At 43.7% G+C, this 18,397-nt stretch overlaps 1 protein-coding gene across 1 annotated transcript in view; it reads right to left on the reverse strand.

The window, feature by feature from the left end:
- Nucleotides 1-18,397, reverse strand: part of ST6GALNAC1 (ST6 N-acetylgalactosaminide alpha-2,6-sialyltransferase 1) — an 80,068-nt gene that overhangs the window by 26,063 nt on the left and 35,608 nt on the right. Inside the window, exons 3-5 of the mRNA XM_044298188.1 lie at nucleotides 17,808-17,976; nucleotides 10,939-11,110; nucleotides 444-582 (exon numbers count right to left, since the gene is read on the reverse strand). Of these exons, the coding sequence (XP_044154123.1) occupies nucleotides 444-582; nucleotides 10,939-11,110; nucleotides 17,808-17,976 (480 nt within the window). The remainder of the gene's footprint in view (nucleotides 1-443; nucleotides 583-10,938; nucleotides 11,111-17,807; nucleotides 17,977-18,397) is intronic.

Here is an 18,397-nt window from a genome sequence, read left to right on the forward strand (position 1 = left end):
CGGAAAGGAGAGTAAGCGGCTGTCAGACATCTTTCCTCGGAAAACAATAGGATTGAGCATGTTGAAATCCCAAGTCTTCATTCCTCATTTTGCTGACGTTAATCTAATGTGTTTAGCTATAGACGCTAATCACAGGAAATGTGTAATCTGTGTTGGCAAAGACCTTCTGTGATTAGGGGGTCATGCACATGGCCATAGCCGTTTCTGAGGTCCACAAATTGTGGATCCACAAAACGGACAAGAATAGGACATGTTCTATTTTTTTTTGTGGAGATACAGATGCGGACAGCGCACAGTGATGTCCGCATCTTTTGTTGCCCCATTGAAGTAAATGTGTCTGCATCCAATCCCCCAAAATGCGGCGCGGATGCAGACAAAAACCTTGGTCGTGTGCATAGGGCCCAATGTGCATCCATCTTCTTACTACAGATTTAAGACTGTACCTTGTCCTTGGGAACAGTGGAGAATCCTCTCCTGTTTAGCAAATTGAAGGAAGATAGCATGGTGAAAGCAGTGAAGCCGTAGAATGAGGTCCGCTTTCCCACATCAGCCTCATATCTTTTAATCATTGCTCCATTAACCCTAAAAAAGGATAAAAAGATCAATGGACTTTGGCCATAATTGCCACAATGCATTTTATATGAATGTCATATTACACTTTTGTGGCTACAAAGTATCCAGTAAATATGTAAACATATAAATATAACAAAATATCAAGCTTCTTGGATCTTAGATGCGGACCTAAGCCCTGTAGTCTCGATTTGTATTCATGCAGAACCTGATGGCAGATTGGATGCTATAAACGGGATGTTTTATTCCTCCCTTTTGCTTCTGGCTTTTATCTCCTGTGGACAGTTGTAATTTTATTGGCCAAATGTACAGGGAACCAACCGATCTAGTGTATCTAATGTTCTATATTTCATGTCTATGCCCAGCCATATATACAGGACTGATATACAAGACCCCTACTGTATGTCCTGGTAAAGCAGCATCACTTTGTGGCAGTATGGAGAGGGTTAGATTTCCAATAAAACACAGTACTTGTCATGGAACATTACCGGGGCCATCTAGTGGACATATTTGGGCGGTACACTAAATATTATTACTGTTCTGTACTTCTTAAAGGGTTTCTGTCATCAGTAAAATCGTTATGTATGGGCACGCTAACTGTTTGGCACGCCCATGTCCAGTTGATCGATGTCCTAGTTCTCCTCTGTGCCCTGTAAATCCCACGCCTGCGCCGTCCCGTTTAGTATGCGGCGCAGGTGCAGTGAGTGAAGCCGGCAGCAGGAGAGCGTTCTTCACTCACTGCGCCTGCGCCGAATACTAAACGGGACGGCGCAGGCGCAGGATTTACAGGGCACTGAGGACTGAGCCTCTAGGTGCTGCAGCAACGCCCCACTAGCATCTAGAGGCTCATTAGCATATTATAAAAGTCTTTATTTTGAGGGAACGGCGGCAGACAGGGAGTTAAAAATCACACAGTTATGTTCTGCTGACATTAGCACATCGCTAATGTCAGCCAGATACATAACAATGTTTCTGATGACAGAAACCCTTTAAATCAAGTGGTACCATTTTTATGACTTTCTTTAATTTAGACATTTATCTCTGCACTGCTTGGGAGCTTGGAAGACAGTAGAAAAATGTGTACAACCTAACTTCTTCCAAGGTTATGGCATCAAACAATACCTTTTTTATTCTTAATAATGCTTATATTGTATATCACCCACCTAATGCTCCACCATATGCCAACAATAATACTGCAATACAATTCCCAAATAATACCGCTAAATAATACCATGTGCTTTTCATGTTGCTCATGGAGTTGCTGTCTTCTGGCTCTGAGTAAATTGCCTAGGTTGCTGCCCTCTAAGTCTCATCCTGTGTTGACACCTACGTGGAACTTATCAAGATATATTGCCAGTCTTGAGCTAGTTCCTGGAGGTGTGAGATGTGCCAAAGTGACTAAAAGGTATACACCTCTTGATTGTTTTGGGGCATCTCTGTAGGTCCACCTGTCAGAATCTAAAATCTACAGGAGCTCAATTACTGGCTGCAGTGCTCACAGGTCGAGGCGACTGGTGGGAGATCAGGGAGGCAATGGCATGGGGGCAGTGGTGGACTGGTAAGGTGAGTATCACTCTTTTTATACCTTTGTCAGCTCAGCTGTTTGTCCAAGCGAAAAGCTAAATCCAGCTCAGTCTCGCAGAGGTAAAATCGATACTTTATTGACGCGGTATAAAAATACATCCAGGAAAAACATGAGTCTACATGTTTCGGGTTACTTAGAATGTGAGCCCTTACTCATGACAAAGTAAGATACAAATGAATGCAGCAGATATAGTGGACTCCCACCTGTGCTCTTGATTGGGTTATCCCATGACCTAAATTCCATGCTGCCATTCACATGTGTCAATCTTCAAATAAAAAAGCAGTTTACATTGTGTTAAAAACATAACATTATTCAACCATATATCGGAGATGGAAAACATGATCTACAAACTTATTATCTTACAATTGCAGGATTAAACCCAATCTTTTATTGAGTCCCTCAGGGTGACGGGTGCTCAGCTGAAATATCCAGAAGGATTCCGTGTTTAGGAGTTTTCTCCTGTGATCGCCTCCTCTCTTGGGTACTTTAACCCTCTCAATGCCTTGAATAAACATGCCGGATGTGTCCCCATCATGGAAAACCAAGCTCGCCGCAGACACTCCGTGGCTTCCATGATGCGGCACATCTGAGATGTGCTTACGTATTCTCACCTTGATGGAATTTATAGTGCAGCCACATATTGTAAGCTGGAAATTCGACATGTGATTAGATATACTGCACAAGTGGTATTGCAGTTGAGATAAGATTTCACTGGGAAGACCTTGTTATTAGCTGTGGACTTAAAAGTCCTAGCTACCACGGTATGGTCACAGCATATACATTTGTTATGTCCACATTTGTAATGTCCACATTTGTCTTTAACCAATTAGGTTGTGATGTCTTACTATTCTGAAAGAGACTTGGACTAACATAGGTTGCTACTGTGGGGGCTCTGCGGGCCGCACGTCTTACACCCCCCCACCCCCCCGCTATTTTTGCCCATTGTTTATCAAATGCCAGGACCGGAAAATGTCGCTTAATGATCTTACAGATCTCAGGAAACTCCACACTATATTGTGTTACAAATGTACTCTGGGGGGTTATGTCTGATGATACCCGTGCTTCAGTTTGTATCTGTCTCCTTGCCGGGTAAACTAGCAGGTTTCTATCCATGTCCAATGTCTGCTGAACACAACTATCTATATGTTTACGTGAATATCCCCTTTGTGTCAATCTGCTCTTAATTTCCCCTGGTTCCTCCATAAAGGAGTCCACATTTGTGCAGTTCCGTCTAGCACAGATCATTTCGTCCTTTGGTATATTGTGTACTGTGTGTGATGGGTGACAAGAGGATCCGTGCAATATAGTGTTGCCTGCCAGGGATTTTCTGAAGGTGGAAGTGTGTATAGTAGCAGTGGCCGAGGCCCCCCTAAGGCGCAAGTCAAAAAAGAAAATCTCCCGTGGTTCATGGTGCACCACAAAAGAGATAGCATTAACACAAGAATTGAGGTATTGGGCAAAGGGTGGTATGGCCGCCACACCACCAGACCAAATAAATATCAGGTCATCCATGTAGCGGCCATACCACCTGATATGCTCCCAAAAAGGATGGGTGTCGATGAAGAGAAAGCTTCTCTCCCACCATGCCATGAAAATATTGGCTATGGAGGGAGAGAACTTAGCCCCCATCGACACCCCAGAGACCGGTCAGCTGTATGTAATAAAACTAATGGGGCAACTCTGTTAAAGGGGTTATCAGAGATCGTATAGTACATGACAGTCTCTTTGTAACAAAGCTAGAACCAGCCCTGTACCTCACATGGGTCCAGAGATCTCCCCATTCACTGCTCCAGTTACTCTGCTAGATTCCCTTCAGGTTGGGAACTCGGGGAAAGTGTGCTTTCTTAGGGGGAATGGCCTTTCTAAGCGGGCATATCCTTTCGGCTGCAGCCTTCCTCCTATCACAGCTTAGGAGGCATGTCCTTTCTGCTGCAGCTCTCTCCCTGTAACTGTCGCACAGCTTCTCACAGTACATAGAGCTATTGGCAGTTGAAGGATGGAACTGAACATCTGCAACCATCTCAGTGATGTAACTACAGGGGAAGCAGCTGCTTCGGGGCCTGAGTGGAGAAGGGGCCGGGGAGCAGTGACTTTTCTAGTACAATTCAGGCCAGGCCCCCAGTATGAATGTATCTAAAGGGGCTCGGCCTGGGCGGAATTGTCCTAGAAAAGGTGTACATACCAGTATGAAGGACCTGGAATGCAGTAATGGTATGCTAAAGGTAGGCCTTTGATGATGTCATCATGTCACATGATCAAAGGTCCTTTAGCCTACCATTACTGCTTTACAAAGGTCCTTTAGCCTCCAAGAGACATCAGAGGTGAAGGAGGTGAACCTGCAGCCTGTAAGTAAATAAGTGTGTATATGTGTTTATCTTTCTGTGTATATACAGTACAGACCAAAAGTTTGGACACACCTTCTCATTCAAAGAGTTTTCTTTATTTTCATGACTATGAAAATTGTAGATTCACACTGAAGGCATCAAAACTATGAATTAACACATGTGGAATTATATACATAACAAAAAAGTGTGAAACAACTGAAAATATGTCATATTCTAGGTTCTTCAAAGTAGCCACCTTTTGCTTTGATTACTGCTTTGCACACTCTTGGCATTCTCTTGATGAGCTTCAAGAGGTAGTCACCTGAAATGGTTTTCACTTCACAGGTGTGCCCTGTCAGGTTTAATAAGTGGGATTTCTTGCCTTATAAATGGGGTTGGGACCATCAGTTGCGTTGTGGAGAAGTCAGGTGGATACACAGCTGATAGTCCTACTGTTAGAATTTGTATTATGGCAAGAAAAAAGCAGCTAAGTAAAGAAAAACGAGTGGCCATCATTACTTTAAGAAATGAAGGTCAGTCAGTCCGAAAAATTGGGAAAACTTTGAAAGTGTCCCCAAGTGCAGTCACAAAAACCATCAGGCGCTACAAAGAAACTGGCTCACATGCGGACCGCCCCAGGAAAGGAAGACCAAGAGTCACCTCTGCTGCGGAGGATAAGTTCATCCGAGTCACCAGCCTCAGAAATCGCAGGTTAAAAGCAGCTCAGATTAGAGACCAGGTCAATGCCACACAGAGTTCTAGCAGCAGACACATCTCTAGAACAACTGTTAAGAGGAGACTGTGTGACTCAGGCCTTCATGGTAGAATATCTGCTAGGAAACCACTGCTAAGGACAGGCAACAAGCAGAAGAGACTTGTTTGGGCTAAAGAACACAAGGAATGGACATTAGACCAGTGGAAATCTGTGCTTTGGTCTGAGGAGTCCAAATTTGAGATCTTTGGTTCCAACTACCGTGTCTTTGTGCGACGCAGAAAAGGTGAACGGATGGACTCTACATGCCTGGTTCCCACCGTGAAGCATGGAGGAGGAGGTGTGATGGTGTGGGGGTGCTTTGCTGGTGACACTGTTGGGGATTTATTCAAAATTGAAGGCATACTGAACCAGCATGGCTACCACAGCATCTTGCAGCGGCATGCTATTCCATCCGGTTTGCATTTAGTTGGACCATCATTTATTTTTCAACAGGACAATGACCCCAAACACACCTCCAGGCTGTGTAAGGGCAATTTGACCATGAAGGAGAGTGATGGGGTGCTCCGCCAGATGACCTGGCCTCCACAGTCACCGGACCTGAACCCAATCGAGATGGTTTGGGGTGAGTTGGACCGCAGAGTGAAGGCAAAAGGGCCAACAAGTGCTAAGCATCTCTGGGAACTCCTTCAAGACTGTTGGAAGACCATTTCAGGTGACTAGCTCTTGAAGCTCATCAAGAGAATGCCAAGAGTGTGCAAAGCAGTAATCAAAGCAAAAGGTGGCTACTTTGAAGAACCTAGAATATTACATATTTTCTGTTGTTTCACACTTGTTTGTTATGTATATAATTCCACATGTGTTAATTCATAGTTTTGATGCCTTCAGTGTGAATCTACAATTTTCATAGTCATGAAAATAAAGAAAACTCTTTGAATGAGAAGGTGTGTCCAAACTTTTGGTCTGTACTGTATAAGTGATGCCAGCACCACCTAGGGGTGAATGGTTGGAATGACACCCTAACAGTCTGTGATAGGAATATGCAGGTTACATATGACAATACATTACTCTGACAAATACATAAGTTTAAAGTTCCCACAAACATCAAGGAGTGGGACACTGGATCCCCCACTGCTCTAATATAAGCCGCCCTCGTTGTTGGTCTTGCTGGATGCTGTGGGTCTCTACGCCGTCACCTGCAAAATATGAAAATATGCGCCGCAAACACGAATATGAATACCATCATTTTAAAGTACTATTATGTCACTTAGGTAACCTCATATAAGCAAAGGGTTATGCACAACAATACACCTTATATAATATAACATATATCTTTGTCTTTTTCTTCTCTCATGGGGCGACGCATCTTCTGTGCTTGACAGTGTCAAAAATGGGCGTTGATCTTAAAATAGGGCAATAAAGTCCATGACAAAGTCCTGAGACAAAGTCCATCCCAGATTTGGGGTATAAATATTTGTAATCCCAGGGTTAATTTCTTTAAAGTGCAAAGTCTCTGATTTATAAAAGGATGTGTGTTGCTTAAGATAAGACACAGAAGAAAGTCTTTCTGGGCACATTACTTAAAACATTGCTGTAAACTTGAGGTAAAGTCCCAGGAAATCTGAGAAGGGTAAAATGACACAAACCAAAATAAAAAGTGCGCAACTGGGATATTTTGCAGCAATGGGATCCAGCAGGTAGTCCTGAACAAAGTTAGAACAAGGGGCATAGGACTCCAATGTGGCCTGGGGAACTGCCAAAACTTTAGCAAAAAGTTCCTTTCCCAACACAACAGGACTGGATCCTAATACAATAGTCTCTCCCATGGAGGCTAAGTCATTTTGGCCAGTCGGCACACTTACGAGTATGGGTCTGGTGAGCTGGGCACATCTGTATCCAGGGGGCTCCCAGAATCCCACTCGTCGGATGACAAATCCAGTAAACATGCAGACTTGTAAGAAGGCTTCTCAGAAGTGGGCTCCAGCCCTGATTGGGAGAGTCTTACGCTTTCTATCTTCTGTCGCACAGCCTCGCGGCGCATCCTGCGCATCTCCTCATCCTATGCTTTAAACTCCGGCATAGGAGCCAGGTACTCCATCTAGGAGCGTGGACGATGTTGTGAAGGTTGGTCAGGTTCACTGGTGGCTATTGCAGGTTGCCAGACGACAACCGGCCCATAGAACTGGATAGTTTTCTGAAACCTTACCCGCGTAGACGTAAATGGAGGGCTGCGGACCTCGGGCCTCTGTATCGCTGGTGCAGCGGAGGCTCCCTCAGCCTTGGGCCTTTCCTCCCCCTAGTTATCTTTCGCAGGCAGGGGGAGAACTACACCTGAGGCATAGGAGCCTTGCGGCCCCTCTGCAGGGGTGAATTTAACGATCTCTCCTACCCGCAAGTTGTGTTGGTATTCGGGCAGGTAGGCTCTCTTGACCGATCTTCGGTTTACGAAGAAGTCCCAGCCGGACTCATGTTCCTGGATTAAACCGAAGCCTCTCTCCTTGTCAAACTCGAACACAATCACCAGCTTCCGCTGTAGCTCCGGTAAGGAGTCCACCGGGTAATCGAGCACTTTTTAGGGAGCTCCTCAAAGTACTTTTTCTTAACATGAACTTTCTGATGACTTACAGTTCGGAGCACTCTCATCAACCGCTGGTGGGGTGAGTCAGTTCAACAGGTTCGGCGGAAGCCTGGTAGGGTGGTGGTTCTATGCCTTGGCTTCTTCCAATTGGCAGTCCTATGCCTCACATTCTCGGACCCGCTCTTCCTCGGTCCTAGGACTGGGGCTCCGGGTGACTCACTCGGCCACGCAGGTTCACGCTGCGGTCCGCCATTTTCGCAATCTCTCTCTCAACACCACAGTCAAGAAAGCCCTCAGGCGGCAACTTTGGTGCAATTTGTCAGTCCATTCAGTGACGGCAAGCAGTGATAGTGACACAAAAATATCCGATTTTCCAACTTTTGACACTGCAATTTTGTAGTAGGGGTCTTGTATAGTATCCCCATGCAATTTCAAGCTACATGAATACTTCTTCAGCTCAATAAAGGTGTTTAACATGCAAAGTCTCTTAATTAAGCAAGTAGGGCTTATTCTCATAGGGCACAAAGGATTGGTATCCTATTCGCATTCTGTTCGTGACGCCAATTTTAATGCAAAGACTGGGTCTGCAGGGGCAACACGTGAGGCTACGATGGGCAGATGGAGGTGGTAGTAGTTTTTACTGACTGTTAGCAGAGCCTCCCTGGGCCGACATGCAGTGAAGGGGAAGACAGCACTAAATCCTCCGGGGCACTCTCTAGTACAGAGATCACCAGCCAGATGGTAGTAGAAGTGCCCTTGATGGTATAGGTGTTTAAGGTGCTTTGAGGCTGGGACCTCGGTTGTTCGTGACGCCAGCACCGTTAGGTGCAAAGGTTAATGGGGGAAAGGATGAGGAATCAGTTGTAGTAAAACAGTTGAAGTTTTACTTAAAGGGAACCTGTCATCAACTTTATGCTGCCCATACTAATGTCAGCATAAAGTAGAGACAGGTGAGTTGATTTCAGCGGTCTGTCATTTCAATTTTTGCTCTCCCTGCCCACCTGCTGATGATTGACCGTCTTCTACCTAGTTTTCTCCCTTTCTCTCTAGGAAAGAACTGCCAATCATCAGCAGATGGGTGAGAGTGCAGGAGACCATGAATAATCATGACTCTTCTCAGGTAGATTTGACTCTTTTCCAGGCCCAGTCTGCAATGATTATGATGCTGGTTCTCGGCAACCACATACTTTTAGCTCATGAGTGACACATCGCTGAGATCAGCATTTCTGTCACTATTTTATGCTGCACTCAGTAAGGTCAGCATAAAGTTGATGACAGGTTCCCTTTAAATCACTTGTCTCAGAATAGTCAGTACAGTTCATTTATTGGCAAAGATAATAATCCCAATAACATCTACTGTAATCCTTATAACAGGCTTGGCACTTGTAATTTGAGGAGTTTCCTTCTCTCTATATCTGTCTATGCTTTGTCCACACTCTAGCACTCAGGTACTGAATATAATTACTCTTACTGGTCAGTAGCATTCCACAGGGCGGTCTCCCTAACGGTAGGCATCAGTCTTCTGCTCCATTCTTTGGAAAGGGTGCTCACTGAAGAATTACGGTCACTGGTGCTTGTGAAGTCCATTGGCTAATTTAGCTCTAACCTCCACTAGACTCACTGGTCTGTGCTGTGCTGCTGTGATACTGTTCTCTATACTCCCTTAGCTTGATCAGAGCCAAGGGGCTGAAAATGCAGCTACATGGTGGACTAGGCCTGTTTTGGTCCTCCATTCACTTACTCCGCTTCCTCTCTCTCACTATCTTCTTGCTCCTACTTCCTTTCTGTTATATCTAAGTGATGCCAGCACCACCTAGGGGTGAATGGTTGGAATGACACCCTAACAGTCTGTGATAGGAATATGCAGGTTACATATGACAATACATTACACTGGCAAATACATAACTTTAAAGTGCCCACGAACATCAAGGAGTGGGACACTGCAATATGAGGAAGGTGACTTCTCACCATGTGGTCTCCTAGGAGACCACATGGTGAGAAGTCCCCTTCCTCATATCACCTTTCTCTCATTTTTCCTATGGCAACTAGTGTTTGAAAAAGGTCCACGTAGGACCGAAATGTCACATTTACACCAAAAAGATGCCTTGCATTGACGAAATCAACACAATACGTCAAACAAATCTTAAGCTGTGCATCAGATTTACAGTGCTATATATATTTTTTTATAACTCAGATAACCTCTTTAACACTGGGACCCCTACCGATCACGAAAATGGGGAGTCCTGTGTCTCCCCGTATTGGAGTGGCAGTCGAGCATCTATTCTTCTCTGTTGGACTTTCAGAGATTGCTGAGTGCAGTACTTGCCTTCACTTATCCAGTCCCGTTCTGCTCCAGTCATACAAGGAGGACTAATGTTCTCGTGGTCGGTTCAGGTCCCAGCGGTCAAATTCTTATGGCCGCCATACACTTTAGCGTATTGTTGGCTTTATCAGTCGACTCTCCCCTGGCAGATAAGTCAGTTTAACCCGCCATTCTCAATGGGCTCACCCAACAATACACTAATGTGTATGGTGGCCTTAAAAGTCTGACCGCTAGGACCAGAAGTATAAAGACAAGTGAATATTTTTGCCTGATCCTTTTGATCCAGGAGATAGCCGCCACCATTGGTGTCTGGCAGAAGTTTTCTCCTCTTTACACACACACATATGGCTGAACCGAATGTATGGGAAGGGGGGGATCAAGAGAGATAGTCATCAGTCGAATAGTTTGGCCAACAGCTATTGAGTGTGTATGGCAGCTTTTATTCCCTATCCTATCCTTAAAGGGGTTTTCTGGGATTTTAACATTGATGTCCTGTCCTCAGGAATGAGCCGTCCCATGGGACAGCTTGTAATTACAACTGCTCACCGGAGACGGCAAGCAGATGAACAACGAAGGGAAGGTAGTGCTTGCATGGAGCAGTGGGTGTGCCGGTTGTTAGATACCCGCCGATCTGATATTGATGACCTATCCTGAGGATAGGTCATCAATATTAAAATCCTGGAAAACCCCTTTAAAATGTGGCACCAACCCTTTAAAGCCTTATCAGGTCTGTTCGATAAGATTAATGTCAGTCCAAATGATCTTCTGATACATTATAGATACACATGAGGAGGTCGTATTGGTGAAGTCTTTGAACGCCATTGTCACCTGTGTCAAGGAACTTACCGAAATACATAATCATGTGAATCAATCTCTTTTCCCATCCGAGACGCATTGAGAATTCCTCCATTTCCCACCACAGCACAGGTAACGCAGCCTGGAGCTTTCCCTCTCCTTTCTGCGAGGAGCAGCTGCTGATCGGGAACATGAGGTAGGACCGACATCACTTCCTTCACCACTGGATCACGGAGAAAGGTCATGGTTAAAAATAATCACTCTGCCTGGTATGCATTACATTTCTTATAAGACGGATTCATCAGTCATGTCCTTTAACCCCCTAAAGACACAGCCTAGACTGGTACTAAAGGGGTTGTCCGTGAATACCTAAGTTTTGACCAATGCCCGCGGCCTACCTGATCCCTACAGCTCCGGTCTTTCTTTCTGTCTCCCACTTGTCCATCTTTCGTCCCTGGCCTGTTTACTTCCACCCAGTCATAGGCATGTTCACCTGCTCCACTGCAGCCAATCACTGGCTTCAGCAGTGATGTGCCGCCTGTGGACACGTCACCTTTGAAGCCAATCATTGGTTGCAATAGAGCAGGCGACCATGCCCATGCCTGGGTGGAAGTAAACAAGCCGCGGATGGAAGAAGGCGCCAGTGCACAGGACCACAGGAGTAGGGAGCAATTAAATCATCAGTTAAAAGTTAGATATTCTCGGACAATCTGTTTAAGAGGCTACCACAATTTTTTTTTCCTTTTTTTTTTTTTGCAATTCTGCCTTAGTTTTTACTGTGTGAGAAAAATGACACATTAACTTTATTCTGTGGGTCAGTACGATTGCTATGTGTCACCATATTTTGATACCAATGGTGTTTTTTTAAAAATTTTTATTTTATTTATGGAGCTGTGTGAGGGCTCTTTGTTTTGTGGGGTGAGGTATAGTTTTAATTTGATACCATTTTGGGATACATGCAACCTTTCATTCTTTTATTGCGATGTGAGGGGACCAAATAGGACAATTCTGACATTTGGGGATTTTTTTTAACAGCGTTCACTGTGCAGGTTAAATAATGGGATAATTTAATAGATCTGGTCTTTACGGACGATGATAGCGATTACATTATGTGTATCTTTTTCAAAAAATATACGGTATGTGAAAGGGGAAGAGGTTTTTTAATGTTTAATATTTTCTGTGTTTAAAATAGTCTTAAAACCTTTATTCCCCAGTTTTTCACAATTTTTTTTCACCTGAGGGAACATGAACATCGTTTGCACTATACACTGTAATACTTTCGTATTACAATGTATAGGGATTTTTACGGACAATTGAAGGCATCTGTGTTGGTCCCATATTCATATGTACCCACATTGCTGAGAAAAATGAGGTTTTTAATCACAAATATTTTATTATTTCAAAAAGGAATAGCAAGTTACAACAGATGCACACATGTCACAAGGTGCTTGAGGCGATAATAATGATTCATAAGGCAGCAATGAATACCCAATGTCAATATGATGGCTCTATTAACCAATTAACATGTGGACAAGTGTTACGTCCCAGCCAGGGAGGAATAGGGTCAAAGAGGAAGGGGAGGGAGGGAGAGAGAATGAGAAGGGGGAAAGAAAAAGAAGGAGGGGAAAAATCCAAAACAAACAGGAATACAGCAAAACTCAAGTTGCCGGAGAAAAACAAAGCATTTTCAGTAACAGCAGTAATATTAATAATGATAACGCATTACTCATTCAGGTTAGTCAGCCATGTGTCAGTTCGGATACACCGCTAGCCACTTAGCCCATTGTTTTAATTAAGCATCATAGGTCCCACCCTACGTACTATATCATCAATTGAAGTAGTTAGAGTGGAACCCCAATGTTTTGCTATTAACGTCTTTACAGTTGTGAGGATATGAAATATTATGGCCCTATCTTCTCTCGGAAAATTTTCAATCCCTATAAATAGTAGACAGAGAGACGGATCCCTCGATATCGGGGTGTCTAAAATTTTCTCTAACAGTGAAAATGTTTAATCCCAAATGTCCACCAGCACTTCACATCCCCAAAATATATGTTTGATATCTCCTATCATTTCACACCTCCAGCAGGTTGCTGACATCTCTGAGTATATTAGTGATAAGCGTTGGGGGTCATATACCACCTATATAGCATTTTACCCAAGGATTCCAGATGCATTGCGCAGCTCGATAATTTCTGTGCTGCAGTAAAAGATCCCTGCCCCATTTGCTCTTCATTAGGAAGATTAAGCTCCGTGGTCCATTTCGCCTGCCTCGATACCTTATCTGTGGACTCATGTTCCAGAAGTAGTTTGTAAATCTTTGACTAACCTTTAGTACGACCAGATGAACCAAAAAAGTACAACTCAAAAACTGATGTGGCAGGCTTCAGGGCTGCCGAAATGGAACTTAAGAAGGACCTCAGTTGTAAGTATTTTTAAAATTCTTTATTGGGTATATGATAGGAGGTAGCCAGGGTTGAGAAGGGGACCAATCTTCCTGCACTCCAAATCTGATGGATTTTAGTGATTCCTGCAGCTACCCAATTCTAGAAGGAGATATCTGGGATAAGCAGTTCCACCATGTTTAATGTGATATCAAGTATACGCCAGGTAACCATTTGCTTTTTGACCACCATTTTAAGCCATGAATGTATACTTGCTTTCATCGGTGACAGTGGCAGGGAATGCAATGAGTTGTTTATAAGAATTGCCATCAAATAATCCTTTAGAGGTGCCTGCTTAATAGTATCTTGTTCTATCTGCACTCACTGAGGTGAACCATCTACACAAAACCAACACCTAACTTGATCAAGTATTGCAGCGTGATAATAGTTAAGCAAATTAGGTAGGCCCAATCCACCCTGCGACTCTGTTTTGTATAAGGTGGAAGCAGCTACCCTAGATCTCTTATTGTTCCAAACAAAGGCATTTAATAATGACTGTAGATCCATTATGTATTTCTTAGATAACACAATAGGAAGATTTCTAAAGAGGTATAATATTTTAGGCAGGATTATCATTTTTGTAATCGCCACTCTTCCCACCCATGATACCTCCACCTTAGAATAAGCTGCTATATCCGCTTTAATCGTCTTAATCAGGGGAACATAATTATGGACAAATAATTCTTTAGAGGGAAATGTGAGAGCTATTCCAAGATGGGGCAAACCCATGGGCGTAGCTATAGGGGGTGCAGAGGTAGCAGTTGCTACCGGGCCCAGGAGCCTGAGGGGGCCCAAAGACCCTTGTGCTGCATAAGAAGACACACAATGCACTGAGGGAAGGGGGGCCCAAGCTGAACTCTAGCACCAGGGCCCACAAGCCGTTAGCTACACCCCTGGGCAAACCTTCTTGGGACCATTTAAATGAGTATTGGGTAGATAGCTGAGCAGACACCCTAGAAGAAAGTCCCATATATATATCTTGTCTGAAGACCTAATAGCTTCAGCCAGAGGTTCCATGACCAGCGTGAATATCAAGGGGGAAAGGGGGCACCCTTGTCTCATTCCATTTGTGATATGGAAGGAATCTGACAAATAACCAGATGCTAATACTTTCGCTGACTGTGTAGAATATAATGCCAATATGGCTCTTTGTGCCAAACCGACAATACCAAATTTATTCAGTACTGCCTCTAAGTATCCCCAGTGCACTTTGCTAAACGCCTTCTCTGCGTCAAGTGAGAGCAGCAGCGAAGGCGTTCCACAGGACTCCGCACTACCTATCAGATCCAGAAATCTCCTTGTGCCATCTGCTGATTGCCTCCCTTTGACGAATCCCACTTGATCCTTATGGATCAGTTTAGGGAGAATGTCCACCAATCTGAGTGCCAAAATCTTTGCATACAGCTTCAGATCCATATTCAAGAGGGAAATTGGGCGGAAATTTTCAGGTTTATCTGGCTTCTTCCCTGGTTTAGGTAAGGTGACTATCGTAGCAGAAAGTAACTCTGCAGGAAAAGATCCTGTTACACGCACGTGATTAAACAATCTGCAAAGATATGGCACCAGAATTGGGGAGAATTGTTTATATTAATCATTGGATAGTCCATCTGGACCTGGAGTCTTATTGTATTTAATGGCTGAGGTTATTTCTGCCTGTGTGAATTCTAATGATAGGCCCTCCAATTCTGATTCTTCAATTAGGGGTAGTTTCACGGAATCAAGGAACCTAGCAATATCGTTGGACTCAGGTTGTGGCGTATTTTCGTCTTCCCTTAAATTATATAATTTGGAGTAGAACCCAGCTATAGTATCCACTATTCCTTTAGGATCAAAGATCTTATTCCCTTTCGGATCGCAAATATAGGATATTTTAGATCTATTCTGTAAGGCCTTTAATCTAGAAGGCAAAAGGGAGGTAGCTTTTTTATCGTGACCATAGTATGAAGCCTTAAGTCTTCTCAGAGCCAACTTTATGACGTTGAAGAAGGTGTAACCGATGATGCAAGTCCTTAAGTTCATTTTCTATACCTTGATCATATGACCGTTTATTCATTTGACTAAGCCGTATAATAGAATTAGTAAACTGTACACATTGAGCCTCCCTATCTGCCCTGTCTCGGGATGTTATGCTAATGTAGTGGCCACGAATAAAGGCTTTATGAGCACACCAGATTGGAGCAATGCCCGTATTCCCCCTATCATTGAGAGCAAAATATTCTTCAAGAGTTGTCTTAGATTGGAGTAGATATTTGGAGGAGTGTAAAATCCTTCCGTTCATTTTCCAAGGAATGGTAGGGGGAGAGTTGTGTAGTTCAGAGATTGTGACTGAGAAAGGGGCATCGTCCGACCATTCTATGTGCCTAATCGTACAGGACGTTACTTTGCGATATGTATTGCAGTCTGTCAGGAAGAGATCTATTCTAGAATATGTTTTGTGGGCAGATGAGAAAAAACTATAATCTCTCTCGTTGGAGTGTTTCAGCCTCCATATATCCAGTAGCCCTTCTTTTTGTGTTAGGCGGAAAAACCTAGAGGGGAGGGTTATTTTAGTGGTTGCCGAGGAGTCTAATTCCGGCCACATAAGTGTGTTGAAGTCTCCCATATACAGAAGGGACCCCTTCCTAACTTTCCTCACCCTTGTAAAAAAGTTTTTGGAAAAATCTAAGTTGGTTCTTATTAGGAGCATATACGGCTACAAGAGTATATACCCTATTATTATTAGTTCACAGATCAAAATTATGTATCTGCCCCCTTTGTCTATGTAGGATTCTATTGGTTTATACGCTATGGTATCTCGTATTGCTATAGAGACTCCTCTTTTTTTTTTAGTCTGCAGTTGCTGATACTATGACTGGAAATTGACGATGTTTGAGTCTGTGGAGGTCGCTCGCAAGTAAATGTGTCTCCTCTACACAAAAAAGGTCAGATTTAGTTTTATTGGCTTCTCGCCATAGTTGAGATCTATTAAATGGGCTATTTAGGCCCTTAGCATTAATTGATCTAATTTTAAGTACCATTGTAATGTAATAGTAGACCCACTAGGTGGCGACCTCCACTTACCCACATCACCGGCGAGCAACGCTATGCTTCTGTAAGGCACATTCTCCGACTACAAACAATAAGTAAGAACAAACAAGTAAAACACTTAATATTAGGTCAGAACACAGGAGTTCCATCTCTTGGAACACCTAACGCCTAGATCCAAAGAAGGCGTTACTAGGGGGGAAAATACAAATAGTCCCAGGAACGGCCAAACAGGCCTGAGACAATGAAAAAAAAATAATGTTCCTCAAAGGAAAAAGGAGCATATTGCTGAAAGAGGGAGCTTGTATGCTCACGCATAAGTTCAGTCATTTGGAGAGTTTCTTCTCCTCACCGTTGTCCATTCTTCTTCCAAGTGTGCCGGAGAAGCAGGCTTTGACGATGTCGCCATACTACTAGGACTAGTGAGGTTCCATTTGGAAATCAGTTATAGAGCTTCTGACGGAGTGGATATCACCAACTTGCTTCCCTCTTTAGATATTAGCAATTTAGCTGGAAAGCCCCATCTGTACGGAATTCTGTGCTCTCTTAGGATTTTCGTGGTACATTGCATTGGAACAGTCCCCTATATCTGTGATCTAGTGGCCCAGCTTGTAATAGGGGTCTCCCATCAGGTGTGGAGATCTGCCCCGAAGATGAGTCCTGGCCGCCATGTGATATTGCCACTCCAGAGCCCTATATGTTATGCATATGGTGCACTGAGCTGCATGGAGAGGACACAGGGAACTGCAGCAGGGGCCCCTGTGTAGGAGATGCATGTGGCTGGGTACCTGTAGGAGAGCCATGCCCCAAAAATGAGGTTTTTATATATGTAAATGAGCCTCTAGGGGCAACGGGGGCATTGCAATTACTCTTAGAGGCTCTGCTCTCTCTGCAACTGCTGCCCCTCTGCACTTTGATTGACAGGACCAGACAGTGAAAACATAATGCCTGACCCTGTCAATCAAAGTGTAGAGGACGCAGCAGCTGCAAAAAGAGCAGAGCCTCTAGGAGAAATGGCAACGCCCCGTTGCTCCTAGAGACTCATTTGCATATATTCAAACATAATATTTTTCTCAGCAATGGGGGCAACATATGAACATGGGACCAACACAGATGCCTTCAGCTGCCAAGTGCACATGTAACAGGTCAGCCAGTGTCATAGGTACAAATTTGCTGACAGATGCCCTCTAAAGAGGACCTTTCATGGGTCCAGACATTATGAATTAAGTAGCAGGTTATGTAGGGCATAGTCCATGGATGTAAGATCACTTACTATTTTTTCTGGGCGCCGCTCCAGAGACTGCCCAATGAAATATATCACGGCATTGATGGACCTGGCAGTTTGCCATTTTTATGAGCACAAAACACTCCCACGTTGGTTGTAATAATCATTTAAAATCATGTAGAACATTAGGGTGAAGGGACAAAAACATGTCCGCATCGCTGCCTTACCTGGGTACTCTAACTCCCTCCAGCCATATGGAGGAATGAAGTGTGCCAATCTTCTCCACTCCTGATCGTTGAAGTGGTGGGCATCCATAAATATGGTGATATCATGTAGGAACCTCTCTTTCAGCCAAGACACGTTGTGAGCTTTAATTTTTATCGATAACGGGCAGGTCTGGAGATGCAAACGAGATAAAAACATAAGAACTCAATTGTTGTGGAGGGAACACACAATGTCTGGTCCTAGATTTGAAGACACAAGACTTCACTGAACCAATTCTACACTAATCAAATTCATTTAGAACTCCTCCAAAATAATCAAATTTCAGTAAATCCAAAACTTTTGTGATTTGTCTCAAGTCAGAGGAAAGAGAAGATGGCATCTGCCACCAAAATCGGACTACCGGTATTTTTGGAGCATTTAAATTAAATTAGAGTCTGTCAGTGCAGTGTGTTTTTAAACAGGCTGTTTGTGACCTCTGGCTACCACCCATTTAGACTTTGTCACAATGCCGCTTACGCTCTGACATTAATAATGATATTTTGGCATTAAGGAGCTGAAAAAGGGTTGGATACCATCCTAGAAGACCTCAGAG

Source organism: Bufo gargarizans, chromosome 6 (assembly GCF_014858855.1).
Source record: "Bufo gargarizans isolate SCDJY-AF-19 chromosome 6, ASM1485885v1, whole genome shotgun sequence".
In the NCBI taxonomy this organism is placed as follows: Eukaryota; Metazoa; Chordata; class Amphibia; order Anura; family Bufonidae; genus Bufo; species Bufo gargarizans.